General features: G+C 37.2%; 1 protein-coding gene across 2 annotated transcripts in view; it reads right to left on the bottom strand.

The window, feature by feature from the left end:
* LOC122558360 (homer protein homolog 1-like) overlaps nucleotides 1-16,233 on the bottom strand; it is a 100,473-nt gene that overhangs the window by 12,294 nt on the left and 71,946 nt on the right. The window contains exons 7-9 of one of the 2 annotated variants that reach the window (XM_043706848.1): nucleotides 13,973-14,083; nucleotides 10,995-11,075; nucleotides 7,251-7,565 (exon numbers count right to left, since the gene is read on the bottom strand). In XM_043706848.1, coding sequence (XP_043562783.1) covers nucleotides 7,491-7,565; nucleotides 10,995-11,075; nucleotides 13,973-14,083 — 267 coding nt within the window. In that variant the 3' untranslated portion in view covers nucleotides 7,251-7,490. Of the gene's footprint in view, nucleotides 1-7,250; nucleotides 7,566-10,994; nucleotides 11,076-13,972; nucleotides 14,084-16,233 lie in introns of those variants that run through there. The other variant, XM_043706841.1, reaches the window with a different exon arrangement.

Here is a 16,233-nt window from a genome sequence, read left to right as displayed (position 1 = left end):
CACTGGTAAAGAAATTAACAGCTTTGAAGGTTGAAGAGATAACATTAAACTACACAGTCTAGCTAGAGAAGCACAAGCATCTGAGATACCTTTTACCTCTTTGTAGAGGATTAACTTTCAATCTTTATACACTACATTCTGAAAAATAACTCCTTAACCTACAGACCTCCTTAACCTTCAATGTCAGAATCACTGCATTGCAAATCCAAATGACTTCTAATTTAATAGTAGGTTTATCATTATGCAGGACTCTAATGATTGACTGGAAAACCTGTGATTCTCAAACTTAGTTCAGCAATCTTCCCATCCCAACCCCAAATAAACGTGGTCAGGGTGAGTATTTCTGAGATGAAGAGAAATTTCTTCAGCTAGGGTGGTGAGCCTGTGTAATTTTCTACCACAAAGCAAAGACAGCCAAATCATTGTATGCTTTCAAGGTGTCAGATCTAGGTTTTAGGACTAAAGTGATCAAAAGGAATGGAGAGAAAGGGGGAACAGGGTAGAGTTGGATGATCACATTGAATAGCAAAGGTTGCTCAATGGACCAAATGGCCTATGCCTATCCTGATTTTCCACATTAAGAGTGAAAGATAGTGATAGTGAAAAGATAGTATGAAATGGTGACCACAAAAACTTTAACTGAATTTAAACTGTACCAGCTGTCTTTGTGGGATGTAAGCCAAATAATGCAAGAGTATTAGCCTGGACCTCTGAATAAGCAGGCCATTGTCATTATTACTAAACCATCATTTACTACCTCCTTTGAGGTACTAGCTTATAAACCAGTGATACTTCATCTTGCTGAGCTTCATATTTAAAAAAAAAATACTGCACTAAATAGTGACTTATCCTCTATTTGAGTAAGCATAATGTTATTCCAGAGTTTAGCCTGGATTTTCTTGAGCTGATCAAGACTGAAAGTGACTTGCATAAAAAGTGACTTACATAATTAACAAAAAACTTTGAAACAGGTTTTATCTTGAGGAACAGGTAATAATCTGGCAGAGTAGTTCATCTGCGCATAACTGAATCCATCTAATTTTCATTCAACTAAAATTGATGGAATGAATACCTAGAGTGAATGGGTGTTCTGGTGTCTGGATAACCTCCAATTAAAGACAAAAATACTTGAATGCAAACCTGACAAAATTAGTTCAAAATCTTTCAAAACATCTGAATTGGCCCTGAAAAGGCACTCGAAGATCTCATCGAAATTTCTTGAGTAAAAGTTGAGACAGAAGCCCCAGAATCCAGCAAGTGTTTTTTTTTAAAACTCAGTCATGAGACATGAGCATTGCTGGCTAATCCAACATTTATTTCTTGTGTGTAATTGCTTGGTAAAAGGTTGTGATATGCTGCCTTCTTGACCCACCAGTATAGATGTTCCAGAATGTTATCTCGTGTCCATGAAGGTATGACAACGCATTTCTTAGAATGGGGTTCAGGTGGCAGGGAATGAGAATGGCGTGGCTGCGGTCCTTAGCCTTCTGGGTATTGGGAGGTTGGAAGACACTGTCAAAAGGAGCTTAGAGAGTATGTATCAGTTATGGGAGGTGTGAATGTTAAGGGGTTAGATGGGTTGCCAACAAAATAAACTGCTTTATCCTGAATACCAGTTTAATGCTGAGAACATTCGTTTGAATCCCACTACGGCGGATAGGGAAACTTGAATTTAAAAAACCTGAACAGAAACAGGAGTCTAATATCTCTGCAACCAAGGTCAATTATTGTTTAAAAACCCACCTGCTTCACTTATGGTCTTTTAAGTAAGGAAATCGGACATGCTCAACTGGTCTAGCCTACAATATAACTAGACCCACAGAATTGTGGCGGACTCTTAGCTCTCCTCTGGGCAATTAGGGATGAGCAATAAACGCTAGCTAAGCCACTGATGCCCAAATCCCACGAACAAAAAAAACCCACTCCTGATATGTCTTATAGAGGGTGGACAGACTGTCAGTCGGATGGAGAGTTACTCCCCATAAACATTCCGCCTCTGACTTGCTGATGTAGTCACAGTAAGTATATGGCTGGTTTCTGTTCAGTTTCTGATTAGCAATCCAAAACTTGTTGATAGAAGGGGATTCAGTGATGGTAACAGCATCACCTGTCAAAGGGTGATAGTTAGATTCTCTCCTGTTGGAAATGATCATCACTTAGCACTTGCAGCATGAATATTACTTACCACCTATTAGCCTAAACTGGAATGTTGTCCAGGCCTTTTTGTACATGGACCATGGATTTCAATGAGGAACAGTATTAAACCTGGGCTTCAACAAGTAACATCCATGCTTCTGACCTTTTGATTTCAGAAGGCTTGTTGGTGAAGCAGTTGGAGATGCTTTGGCCTACAACACTATCCTAAGGAACACCTGCAGTGATAGCTTGGAGGTGAGATGACTGGACTCTAATAACTACAACCATTCTCTTGTGTTAGGTATAACTCCAAATAGAGGAGCATTTTCCCTCAATTCCCAGTGATTAGTGTTTCTAGGACTCCTTGATGCAGAATCAAATAATGCCATAATATACAGACAGTCAATCACAATTTTCCACGAGTTCAGCCCTTTTATCCACATTTGGACCAAAGCTGTGATACTGGCAATAACTGAACTGGTCTGGCAGAACCCAAATGGAGCAGGAGTTGACTATGCTAACAACTGGCAATTGCTAGTTAACAACAACCACTTTAAGAATGGGTGACAGCAGATTGACAAGGTTAGTATTGTAACTGCACTGGAACAGCTCAGCTTTGATGTAGCTAGCTCTGAAGCACAAGTCTTCAGTACTATTACCAGAATGTGGTCAGGGCCCATAGCCTGTGTACTGTCCAATATCTTCACCTGTTCCTTGATATCAGATGGAGGATTGAATTGAATTTGCTGAAGGCTGGTGTGAATGTTGGGAATCTCTGTTGGATGCCAATTCGTCTAGTTAAACATTTGCAAGTGCTACAGTCTTGTCTTTAGTATCAATATGTGAACTTCTCCAGTCATTGAGAATGGGGATATTTGGGAGGACGACTCCTCCATTGAGTCACTTAATTATCCAGTTGGGGATGGTGGTAGATATGGCGGGCCTGTAAAGCATAAATCTTGCCAGTGGTTGTGGGACTGTTGCTTACACTATCGTGCATGCAAATAGTCTCTGCAGTAGTAGCGAGGCACTAGGCTGACATCTCATTTTTAGGAATGCCTGATACTACTCTATTTATCATCAAGCCAGGTGATCAACCTTAGTTCAGTGCAGAGTGGTAAATATGTTAGGTTGAGGTTACAGCCCTCAGCAGAGTTGCTCGATGTGTTCAAAATCTATCCCATACAGCATGGTAGTACCTCACCAGTCAGAGGGCATCTTCAACGCAAGGGTCAGATTTTACCTCAAGTGGTCTTTCCCATAACTATATTTCAAGTTAATTCAATGTCAAATATTAGAAAAGGTTCACATTGACATAACTAAAAATATGTAGCATCTTTAAGAGTAACCAGGTCAACTATCAATTTGCAACATGTGATTTAGTCCAATGACATTCTACTAAACACCTCCCTCCCCCACCAACCCTCCCTTTCTCTGCTTTAATGTGCCTCATTTAAATCTCCCTTCCTCTAAAGCAAATTTCTGTATTGGTTGGATCAAGAGGTCTGTAAACAAATTGTTAACTAACATCAATGAAGATCCTCCCAAAAGAGTTACATTGGAAGCTAATTCTCCTTTAAAGGACTCCAGTGTATTCAGTCCAAAAGTCCCTGAAGGTCAATTCAAATCAATCTGATAAATATGTTGATAAAAAAGGTTTAAAAAAAAAATCAGCAACTGGGCAAAAATCCAATATCATTCAAGCATAAAACTACAAATGAACTGAACAAAATATGGCACTTGTTTAGATGATCAATTTATCTTAGAAAATAAGTGAGGAAATGCGAGAGAACTTAACTTTGGTGGAGATTGGTGCTAGATGAAGAAACACTTCAAAAAAAAAAGATAAAAATGTTGTAGCTGTCAGCTCTTATGGAACCTCATTTCCCACTTACATTTTTAAACTCTGCTCAAGTAGAAATTGCAAATTTACAATGAGAAATTATTTCATTGCCACACCTTTAAAACAAAACATGAAGGAAGTGCACTCCACATTTCTGACTGCTGTTTCTGATCAGATCACCTTCGAAAAGGCAGGGCCATACTTCCATTGTGACAGTCTCTCAAAGGACTGAAGTGACAAGCACAGGCAAATCATGCCCCCTTTGTACAAGAGTCAGCTGTTGTATTCTGAAATGTCTGTGCCTAGAATCACAGACAGTCACTTTGACAGCTACTGCCAAATGGTAAGAATGTATGGGTATTAACAAGTAGTGTAGTGGAATGGAGTATGAGGCAAGAGGGTGGCAAGGTAGGGTGTTCACTGGGTAGAAGTAGGGTGCTAAGCATTAATAAACCAAGTATGATGCAGAGGTGGGTAGGGGTTAGTATTGCAGTGTTTAGGACAGTGAGGAGGCTCCCAAGCACTGAGGATGTCACCTAGACAGGGGATGAAACGTCTGCAACACAAATTCCCAGCTCGGCCAACAGAACCACAACAGTGAGGAGACCATTGGGCCTAGAGCAGTGTCAGATGCAAAGAAATCTTGCATTAAGTTTCCACTCAGTCTTTAATACTGAAGCACCCCATCATTCTTCTTCATTCATGCCTTTTTTGAATGCAGTGTGTGTGGAGGTAAATTTTAAAATCTACCCATCTAATGTACAAGCCTTGATTTGCTTCACAGCTGCCCAGATATACAGAACAAATTCAACAACTAATCAAATCTTAACATTCTTCTGTCTTAAAAGCAATAAAATGAACACCACACTTGAAAAATACAGCTACTTATTACCATTAAAAGCAGAGATGACACATCAAGAGAAACCCGGTATATACAAAGTTGTGATTAATATTGTTAGAACAAGCATGAATTTAAAATGAATCCCAATTAACTGAAGATTTGAGGTGGAAATCCTTCCTTTTGCTCAATTTGGAATCAAATTGAACCAGCATCATCTAAATCTTCTTCAAATAAGTTTACTGCAGTTGCACAACTTTAACTTTCATTCAAATTAAGTCTCTGGTTTCCTCCCACAGTCCAAAGATATGCAGGTTAGGTGAACTGCTGTGCTAAATTGTCCATAGTACTCAGATGTGAAGGTTAGGTGCATTAGTTAGGGGTAAATAGAGGGTAGGGGGGAAATAGGTCTGGGTGGGTTACTCTTCAGAGGGTCAGTGGACTTGTTGCCCCAAAGGGCCCGTTTCCACTGTTGGGACTCTGATTCAACTTTACTCCATGCTGGAATGTACTTCCTACTCTTCAAATGAAGGCAGCAGCGAGTACTATGAAAAACACCATCGTAACACATTTAAAAGTTCACCGAAGGTGATTTTCAACAAGTTCCAGGCATACGACAAGAAATCACTAAGTTTTGTCTTCTGGAGCACTAACGTTAAATCTGCAATGGATTTAAGCTTTTCTAATAGTAAACATTTGGTCATCATTTCTCTGAAATGCTGCATCGTCCAACATTGAATGGATTTCAAAGGAATATAGATCTGCCATTGTTACAAAGAAAAAGAGATGCTCTGCAAAGGACCTAACCAAACCTAAGTTTTCCAGTGAATTAATGCTGCAGTTATACTGACACCAGTATTGTCAGCACTGTTATGACAGTATAGAGAATTTTCAACTGCTTGTTCTACGGAGGCTGGAAAATTGGACAAAAAAGAGCAATGGTTACCCATTCAATAAAATTTACTCAAGTAAATTTTCAGCAGCACCTCAAAATAGACAGCCAGTGCTCTAGCTTGAAGACTGGCAGGAGCCTCATTAAATATTTGAAAGTAGTTGGAGGACACAGCTACTTCACTTCAGCATCAATTTCTGAAGTGCCCAAGCACAGACCTTCTACAGTCTAATCCATGATCTTTAATAAAAAGACAGATGAAAAGCCAGATAAGAATTGATCAGAGAGTTGAGCCACCTTTGTACAACCAGTAGTCATAATCTTAGATCTTTTCATCCATGTAAAATGTTCAAGGTTGTTCAGTGCCCATGGGAACATCTGACCCAATCATTCAGACCTGAACTTTCAGTTCAATTTCATAGAATGGCCACTAGCTTCACTTTTACCCTCGTCTCCCTTCCTTTTACGTTCCTCCATCTCACCCCCTCCCTTCCCAACTTCTGAAACCATAGAGACAAATCACCTCCATATGCTTTGTGCTCAATGGTAGCTTGCCAACTTCATTAGAGGTCTAACCACAAAAATGATTTTTTTTGTTGCAGCCATTGGACAAGAACACATTCTATGAACCAATGGCCAAGCGGCTACTTCATCTTATCACTGCACAATTGCCTGCCACAGAGCTAGTCTCATTCCTTTTTGCCTTTGAAAACACCATTTCAAATACAGCTCCAGCACCACATCAAGCAATTTCTTTTTTTTTTTTTTAAAGTGTTTGGCAGGGCAGTCGATCCTCTTTCACGCTATATAAAGAGTAGCTATATAAAACAATTCTGATTGCTCACTGTAATAAGCTCAAGTATTTTGACAAAAATTCAGCTTCACACATGGGTATAACATTCACCAGTGGAAATGGATTTATAGCCAAATATATAGTTTAAAATTGTCTGTGCATATTGGGGATAAACAACATACTAGGCAAAAGTGAGGATTGCAGATGCTGGAGATTAGTGTCGGGAGTGTGGTGCCAGGAATGAAGGGCTTTTCCCGAAACGTTGATTCTCCTGCTCTTCTGATACTGCCTGAACTGCTGTGCTTTTCCAGCACCCCACACTCTATAAACAACATACTAAAGAGTGATTAGGAGGGAGGATCATAATTGATCAAGGTGGGAAGAAATATATAACAGTAAAGTATAATAGACAGGTTTAAGAGCACTGAAGTAGTTGATCAAAACAAAAAGAGTAAAAGAGCATGGTGTCACTAATGCAGGTGTCTACAGATTATGTTGTCCAGGAACAGCATAAATTCCAGTGGCTGCAAACATTAGCAAGAAACTGGATTATCTAAAGGGTTTTTTAAAAATCTATTTTCACTGTCTTCATTACCATAGTCTGGGGTACATTTTCCTGTTCCGTTGACAAGGTATACTGGATCACATGGTACAGGACAGCTAACATTTTCCTATTCTACAATAGGCAAATTACCTTTCCAGAATAAACAGTAAAATTATGGAAAACGAGAAAAACTTCAGACCACACTGCAGGTTTGTAAATTTTTTATTGAAACAATGCAGAAAGACAATCTTTTCAGAAATTAGTGAACATCTCATCTGTTGTTTTTCAAGACTTAACTAATTGAAGATCAAATTTCACATTCTAAAGCTCCCACCACTGAAGGAGACTTTTCTTCTGTATAAATTAAATCCAAATCCAAAGATCAGGTTAGTTCCTTGTTTGAGCTTTATGGTCTTCCTAAGAAAACATCTTCAAAGCTTTCTTTCAAAAATCAAGAATGTCATTGTTAAAACCATATTTTACTTTTTCTTCAGGTCCGAAGCAGAGGTGAACGCTCAGCTGAAAAAGGTCAGACCAACTATAAACCTTGCAGAAAACTAATTGCCCACTTAAACTTTAAATCCTTCTCATTTCCCAAAAGAACATTTTAGAAAGCAAATTTAATTAAACATTAATTTTGCTCATAACATTTTGGCTGTTCATTGTGGACTAGATTACATACTTTCAACATACATTAAGTATTTAACATCATAACTTGCAAAACTACTTGAAGGCTTCAACTTCACACTTCTATATCAAAGGCATCTCAAACACATTACACATGAAGTTCAATCTATCTTGGTTCCCAAATCAATTATTTTGGTTTTAATATATTGATTGCCCAGTGTTTAGTTTTAATGGTAACAGCAAAGATAGACATCATTGTTCACGAGCAAGCTTTGCAGAAAACTAGCCATAGTAGTCTACCAAGCAAACCAAAGCCCAGTGGAATGGTAGAATTATTTTGCCTGTATCCAGTAGACAGTTGTACAATTGACCAAATTAATTTTCTCCTTGTTTCAGACAAAGCGTTGACTTTGAATTTGTTCTGTCAGAGGAACACAAGGCTACCTTGTGTAATGTGCTAAACAAATGTGGTCATATTTCATGTAAAATTGAATGTGCTCTTGGTGAGTTGGTCATGTTGCTGGTATTCGACATCCATGTGAGTCTTGCATCAGAAAAGGTACGGTCACAGTTGTGTCACTGGCTTGGCACATGTTCAGCAATAATCACACGACAGTAGAAATTCTGTTCTTGTAACTATTTTTGTACAGCAGTTGCAAGCAAATCCTTTTGGAACTTCACTATGTGGCTGTTGTAGCAACTACGATGGAGCAAGGGCTTTGTGCACCCCATGTTTTTTTTTAAAAGCAGGAATATTTTAGTGAAGTTTATTAAACAAGTTCAGAAAAGGATGTACCAATTTCTTGTACACAATACAGTTATTGCTGAATACAATCTGAATTCAGATAATTTGTCACCCGCAACTGTTACCAACTTTGAACTCCAACAGTGCTGAAGTCTGTATTACCAGTTTCCATTCTCCATTTTGAGCACTTCTAATCTTAAGCAACTCAAGGCTGAATAATTAGCAAGAACGCCAGTGCAAGTAAATACAAACCCACTCTAGGTGAAGATACCATTTACTGTAAGCAAAATATCTTGTACAATTCAGAATGGGGAAACCTAAACCAGATACAAGAATTGCTTCAAACAGTAGACACTGTCAAATAAGTCTTAGAATATGGGGCTACAAATTATTGGAACCTACTTTGGTTTTAAATTTGTTAACAGTCTTGCACAAACTTAAATAATTTCACTTGTATAAATTTGCCAGACTTCAAATCAAACTTCAAGTCTGTTTCAACGTTTTCAAATAAATTTGCTATCCTCTCAAAAATATAAGATAGCTAACTTTTGGTGCAAGTGTAGAAGTTATCACAGCTTCCAGGATACATGCTCAATATAGACTTGGACCGATACCTCTTGAAGTTTGAGTTATTCAAGTATTAACAGCTTTAATAAGTTACAACGTAAATTAGATTAAGATTTTAAACTTAGAATAATATTAAAATTTTCATTTTTATGAAACTTACACCAATAGTTAACCATATGGCTCTATTTGTTCTACACTGGATCATTTGGAAAATGTATTTTGTATTTGCTGTGTTAGTCCATTTTGATCCAGGATAGAGTGCAAAGGCAGGAAATGGAACATACATAATTTCAGACAACATAAATCAGAATCTACCTTTAGAATTATTTATTGAAAGAAGAGACTTCAAATTAGCACCATCAGGGTTGGCAATGTATTGAGTGATGAGGGATGTTTGACAATCAAATTAGTGACCCTTCCAATGAAGGTTCTTAAATCTTAGTAGAAAAATCCCAATCATTTATTTTGATTATACTTTATAATTCTTCAAATAGTAGATTGGAGACTAGATGTTGTCCAAAGTGACATAAGAGGCTTGAGTTGACAGCCTTTCCCAAACTGTACAGATGGGTACTGAACAAGACTCACTCGCTTTTACATGACTGCTTTTTTTAAAAAAACTACAGGGATGCAAAGCATAGATGAACAAATGGAAGAACAAAGATCTAGAAAGCTTTTATTTAATTGGAATAAGGATTCTGTCCCATTTTAGAAACAAAAGCACCCTTAAAAAGGTCAAAAGCAAAAGTTGCTATAACCACACTCCCACAAGAGCATTGAAACACATCTTTATGGAGCTACATTTCAAGTAAACTATTGCTCGTTGGCACTGAGCAAAGGGGCAGAGAAAAATGGTTCAATTACAATAAACATCTACAATCTAAAAAAATTGGAGAAACTAATATTGCTCTTAAATAGAATGAAAGCATAAGGTCTCACAGTAAGTAAGAGTCAAGAGAAACTTAAAAGCTCTTGAATTTAAAACAAAATTCCTTAACTTTAAAGAGGGGCCTGAGTGCTCCTGAATTTTCATTGTAACACAGAATGCAAAACAATGTTTTACTGTCTTGAACTTATATGCTGTGCTCTCATTTAATAAAGTCCCATTACTGTCCAGGATGCAAAACACTTGTGAATTTTGGAATAGTTGCCAGAAACTGAAATTTCAAACTGTCAACCTTATTCACAGGAATTTCAAGCTGTATAAAATGCTCTGTCAAAAAAGAAATGACTCATGCTACAGTCACACACCGAGCGCACCTCCTGCAGTGCAGAAAATGTGATTGCCTATGTCCAAGTCTGACCAGAGATAGTACCAACTCATGAACAAGGACAAAATTGTGATAGTGTTCTAAAATAGTTCCATGAATGTTAAGAACACAGGAGGTGTAATACATCTATAATGAATATTCTTGCTCTTTTGGATCCAAAGTATTAAAAAATAGAAAATGGATCAAAAATCTACCAATAGTGGATTATAAAACAGGTGAATATGCCGAGCGTATACTAGTTGCTGATTCTGCCCACTGCCGCTCTTCTACTTCCGTCTGCTCATTCAGACCACTCAAAAAAATGCAGCAACTGGAAGTGCAAGTCTTGCCCCTTAGTTTTTTTTAAAAAATGCGCTAAGCAATGGGTATATAATGCGAGTACCAAAGTTAGTTCACTTTAGGTACCGCATTCAATGAATGGTGGTTTATTGAAGATTGCTGTTTGCCATTTAAATCAGAATAAACTTTCTATCGAAGTATCACCATTGGACATGGCACCAGAGTCTCTTTTGATCCTGAAAGCACCATCTTCTTAGAAGACTATTTTGTCATTAACAGAAGGCACTATTGTCTGTCTAGAAATTTATACTAAGTAATATAAAAATCTACATTCGGGATTGAGCGCACTTCTGACTATACAGTTAGAATATAATAGATGGTAGAAGTCAGGATCTACAGGGATGTAATACATGAGTGACCAAGAAATCTGAACGGTGGGGGATCAACCGAAACACTTACCTGTAATTGCTGTGACAGAGTGTCCCTCTGTGTTTCCAATTCCTTAGCTCCTTCAATATCCTTCTTCAGTCGCTCAATTTCCTAAAAAAAAAAAATCAACATTAGTGATATTGAAAGCTGTTACTCCAAGTGAACATGCTGCTACTTGCACCATAGTTTATTTTCCTTCCACATTGCTTACAGGAGCAAAAATACTCAAATTTTACTGCCAATGGGATAAATTAAATTGAACCAAAATTGAAGCAGCAAAACCGATTAGAAAATCATACTATCCTTTTGATAAAGTTAAAAATCACAACACCAGGTTATAGTCCAACAGGTTTAATTGGAAGCACACTAGCTTTCGGAGCGACGCTCCTTCATTAGGTGATGAAGGAGCACCTGATGAAGGAGCGTCGCTCTGAAAGCTAGTGTGTTTCCAATTAAACCTGATGGACTATAACCTGGTGTTGTGATTTTTAACTTTGTACGCCCCAGTCCAACACCGGCATCTCAGAATCATGATCCTTTTGATAGTTTTCGACCATAAATCTGAATACTGCTACAAAATGAAAAATAAGCGAATACCATTTGTAATGATACTATTTTGCATTTCAATGCTGTTTCAATTCCACTCCTTGCCTTGGGTGCAATTTTGGGCTGCGCAATGGCACTGCATTTAGGAAGTGCTGCGATGCCATTCTTCACAGTAAACAGTATACATTTGTGCTTCAGTAGGTCAGTGGATATTTAAGATCTTATGTTCTTCTTCAGAGAAAGAAAGAATTCTTCCAGTGTCATGGTCCACATTTTCTCAGTAATGAACATTGGAATTGGAATCAACAAGGCCCAGCTGTTTGCAAAATGGCTGTGTTCACTTCTATAACAGTGAGCATATTTTAAATAAATGTCTGTAACATGTAGTACTCTAGGACTCAAAGATGCTTAATGGGTTATACAAATTTAGTCATTTGTTACTCCATGCAGCATATGCTTTATAACAATTGTAATTTTACATTTGTAGATCTAAATAGATGTTGCAAGAAATTAAGTTATTAGAACTGGTTTCACACCTAAGAAGCAAGTGTCTTGTCCCTCATCCTTATTTTTGAGAATTGGACCATGGAACTCCATTGGATTGGGCCATAGACTTTATTGGATTGCTCCACATTTATGGAAAAATGACTGCAGAGGTTTGCCACAGTCTTCTGCTGTATGGCTAACCAGCAGCCATTCACTAATATGTCTGGTGGCATGGTGGCTCAGTGGTTAGCACTGCTGCCTCTCAGCACCAGGCACCTGGGTTCAATTCCCAGCTCAGGTGACTGGCTGTGTGGAGTTTGCACATTCTCCCCATGTCTGTGTGGATTTCCTCAAAGTGCTCCAGTTTCCTCCCACAATCCAAAGATGTGGAGGTTAGATGAATTGAGCGTGCAAAATTGCTCAAAGTGTTCAAGGGATGTGTAGGTTACATGCATTAGTCAGGGGCAAATATAGGGTAGGGGAATGGGTCTGGATGGGTTATTCTTCAGAGGGTCAGTGTGGACTTGTCAGGCTGAAGGGCTTATTTCACACTGTGGGGATTCTAAGATTAATCTGTTTGGACAAAATTTGCTAACAAGCCCTGGAATCGGACTCAAAACTCAGAACTTCTGGCACAGAGCTAAGGGCACTACTATGGTGTCACAAGATCTCTGGGACATGAAAGTAATGACTTTAGTTGTTCACATTTATTCTTAATTTTCTCAAATCAGCACTGAGGGAATCCAATTAGCACACAACCGTTGCATTTGTCAGTATAGAATAAGGTTCTAAAAATCTGAACAGGCTATTTATGGTTATGTGAAGAAATTAAAACTATATCAGAAAATCAGGTATTGACTGACAAGACAAAAGTATGTAAAAGAAAGAATTCCAAAACTATCAGAAAAGGATTATTAATATTACTAGAATTTTTAAAAGACAGGAATGAGACCTGTGACAAGAGAAACAAACACCATTTTGGATAGTATGATTCTGGGTCAGACATTTCCATCAACAGTTATGGCAATGCTATCTACCGTCCTTCCCCAGTCAAAATCAATGGTGAACACAAATTTGCTAAATACATACTATTTTGATCACCACAGCTGCTTAAGACTTCGACAGAATGGTGTTGGTGAATTGCAGGATTATATTAAGGACTGAGCCCACATTTTTAAGTTATTCAGCAGTTTGCCACTATCAAATATAACAGTAACATACTGGTATCACCATGATTATAAATTTTGGCATGTAAAGACACCTCAGTTTTCTCATTAAACTTTAAGCTTCTTTAGCAAGTAATGTTAATTTGACTGTAGAATTGTAAAATAAAGGACAGAGCATTTTACAGATATGAAAATCCAGATACCTGTGCACAGGTAGCAGGAAGAAAATTAAAAATTTAGCAGAGATATGGGTGGATAAATGTGTTTAGGACTTGTTTTTGTGGCGTATACACACTGACATGGACTTGGTGGGATAAGCAGAAATTATAAATGGAAACAAAGAATTCCTTCAGGTAGGTCACAATCACACGATTGCAGGAGAAGAACAGAAAATTTGCTACTCCAGATCTCACTGATACACATTAAGTGAAAACGTCAAATTTAAAAATACTTGTGCATACAATATTTATTAAATACTTTGAACTGTGTTAAAAGTTGTACTTTGAAGTTCAGTAACATGCAAATATGTAAGCAGATTTGGTTTCTATTTAATCATCACTTTTTAAATCCCATGAGATATGCATCATGTACTTGTTTTGAACTTTTAGTGCTTGTAAAATACTTCAAATAAATAGTCATGACACTTACTAAACCATTAGTTCATCATGATATATGACTATACACTTAGCTGATCAAGGAATCCGAACAACAACTTCTTTTAAATTTAAATGAAATCATAATCTTGAATTTGTGCCTGATGTTGCAATCTGTGTCAATACAGGAAAGGAGGAAGGTGTGTTAGACACTTACCTCCTCTTTGTCCTTCATTTGTGCCTCTAGTTCTTCTATTGTCCTATTCAACTCAGTTTTGTGTGTCTTAAGCACATTTGCCTGACCACTCAGGCATTCAAGTTCAGAAACCTGAAATGTAGAAAATCAAAAATCAGGAAGCATATTTTTGACTGACGGAAATTTGTTATTCCAAACATGTCTTTAAGATATGAAATTCCAGCAGCTTGGAAAAATCACTATTCCCATTCTATTATTCCAAAATTAAATGTTAAAATGCGCAGTGCTGTAGAAATGCTAAATCTTAGGTCATTCAATACTCAAATCATTACCAGTTAGTGAAAATAAAAAAATGAAATAAACATTTACAAATGTGCAAGCTCAACTCAATTTTCTTTATTATGCCTTACACAAGAATATAGATTAAATAAACTAGTTTATTATTTTACTTAAATATTATTCTCATTAGATATCAGTGTGCAACTATAAAAACAAAAAGTGGCTTAGTGATTTCTCATTCATTACTTTAGTAAAAACTTTAAGCACAAGAGGGCAGGCTAACCAAATTGGAAACTAGACCAATTCAAACTTTATTTCTTGGTAGTTTGTTTCTTAGTCCAGAAAATATTCACTTCAGACCAAATTCCTCCAAATGACATTAATGATACAATGTAATACTTGTGCTAGCTACACACACTGGAATTAGCTGGTGCAAATTCACAATTCTTGCTCATATTTTGATGATTTGCTTAGCAAAGATGATCAGCCAGCTTAGTTTATGAAGTGATCACTCCACTTTTTAAAAGCTTTAGAAGGAATTAGACACGTTTTGTTCAATATAGATGACAATCAGTCCCCTGACACAGGCTTACTACTCATATTACAAATGGTCAAAATATATTAAGGTCCTCATTCTTTCAGAACTTTGGACTTTGATCTGGCCAAAAATTTGGATAATTCTTATTTCCAGTATTATTAAAAGTTGTTCTGATCACATTTATTATAAATAATTGCTATTCTGAAATGAAACATTGCTATAAACTCTTCCTATGAATTAATATTGTAAACAAATATTGACAGGATGTGGGTATTAATAGCCAGGCCAGTTTTCAGTTTGGTTAGTCTGACCATCCCTAATTGCTCAGAGGACAGTTTAGTGTGGTGCGTCTGGAATTGCAAGTCAGCAAGTCTAAGTTTTAAGGATGGCAGCTTCCTGACCCAGAAAAGATAGTAAACCAGATCGGTTTTTTCCATTAACAACAGTTCCATGGTCATCTTTAACACTCTGGTTCCAGATTTTTGTTGAAATGAAATGGCAGGATTAGAACCTGAGTCCCCAAACCATTATCTGGATCTCTGAATTAACAGTCCTTACTTCCCTGTAGCAACATTATAACATTCCAGTCTACATGCAAGATCAATAATAATTCTGGTATTTCTACATACCTTCTGCTCAATTTTTAATAAGCTTACAGCTTATTTTTGGCTTGGTAAAAAAGAAATTAATTCAGCACAAGTACAAAACATTTTGTCCCCAGCTACACAATGCAGGGGGCAAATATTTCAGTTGGCAAGCAGAGTTATAATGAATACGAGTGCATATTTCACATTTGAGGTCTCAGTGGGCTGACTACCACCTGCACCACCTTGAAGTACAAAATGTAGTCAAATCAGCTTTTTTCTTTTAACATGATATGCATATTATTATAATGGTCTAAGAACAATAAAAACATCCTTCAACAAATCCTAGCTCAAGGATTTTCTGACCGAAAACTTGACAATATGGAACAGTGCTACTGTGGAATAGTAATTCTTTATTTATCCTGCAAATCAACTCTTACCTGTCATCTTTCTCATTAATGTTAAATTTTCACTTTTGGCAAGTGTTTACACAGAGCTTCCATCAACTACTCCCACTTTCCTGGTTTAGAAAATTTATAATTATGTACTGTATTTTCCAACACATTGTTCTGTGCTCTTCCAAGGACTAGCTTGTCATTAGAGGCCATGTGTTAACAGTAATACAAGATATAACTTGCAACTCAGCCTACTGGAATTGTTCACTATAAACATTACTGGAACAAGACTGGATCTCAGCTGTCCTCCTACTTTTTGCATGAATGCATCTTGCCTCCTCATAACAGTATTGTGGACTGGTAACCTGGCATTACTGGAAGGAAAGCTAACACTATTTGTGTTTGCTCAACCAATGTACAATATGTAGCTGCTGCTTGAATACTAATTTTTTAAAAATCAAATGCACAGGCTTTTATATCTACATC

The sequence above is a fragment of the Chiloscyllium plagiosum genome, chromosome 2, assembly GCF_004010195.1.
Source record: "Chiloscyllium plagiosum isolate BGI_BamShark_2017 chromosome 2, ASM401019v2, whole genome shotgun sequence".
NCBI lineage: Eukaryota > Metazoa > Chordata > Chondrichthyes > Orectolobiformes > Hemiscylliidae > Chiloscyllium > Chiloscyllium plagiosum.
This window is presented reverse-complemented; position numbering and strand designations above follow the sequence as displayed.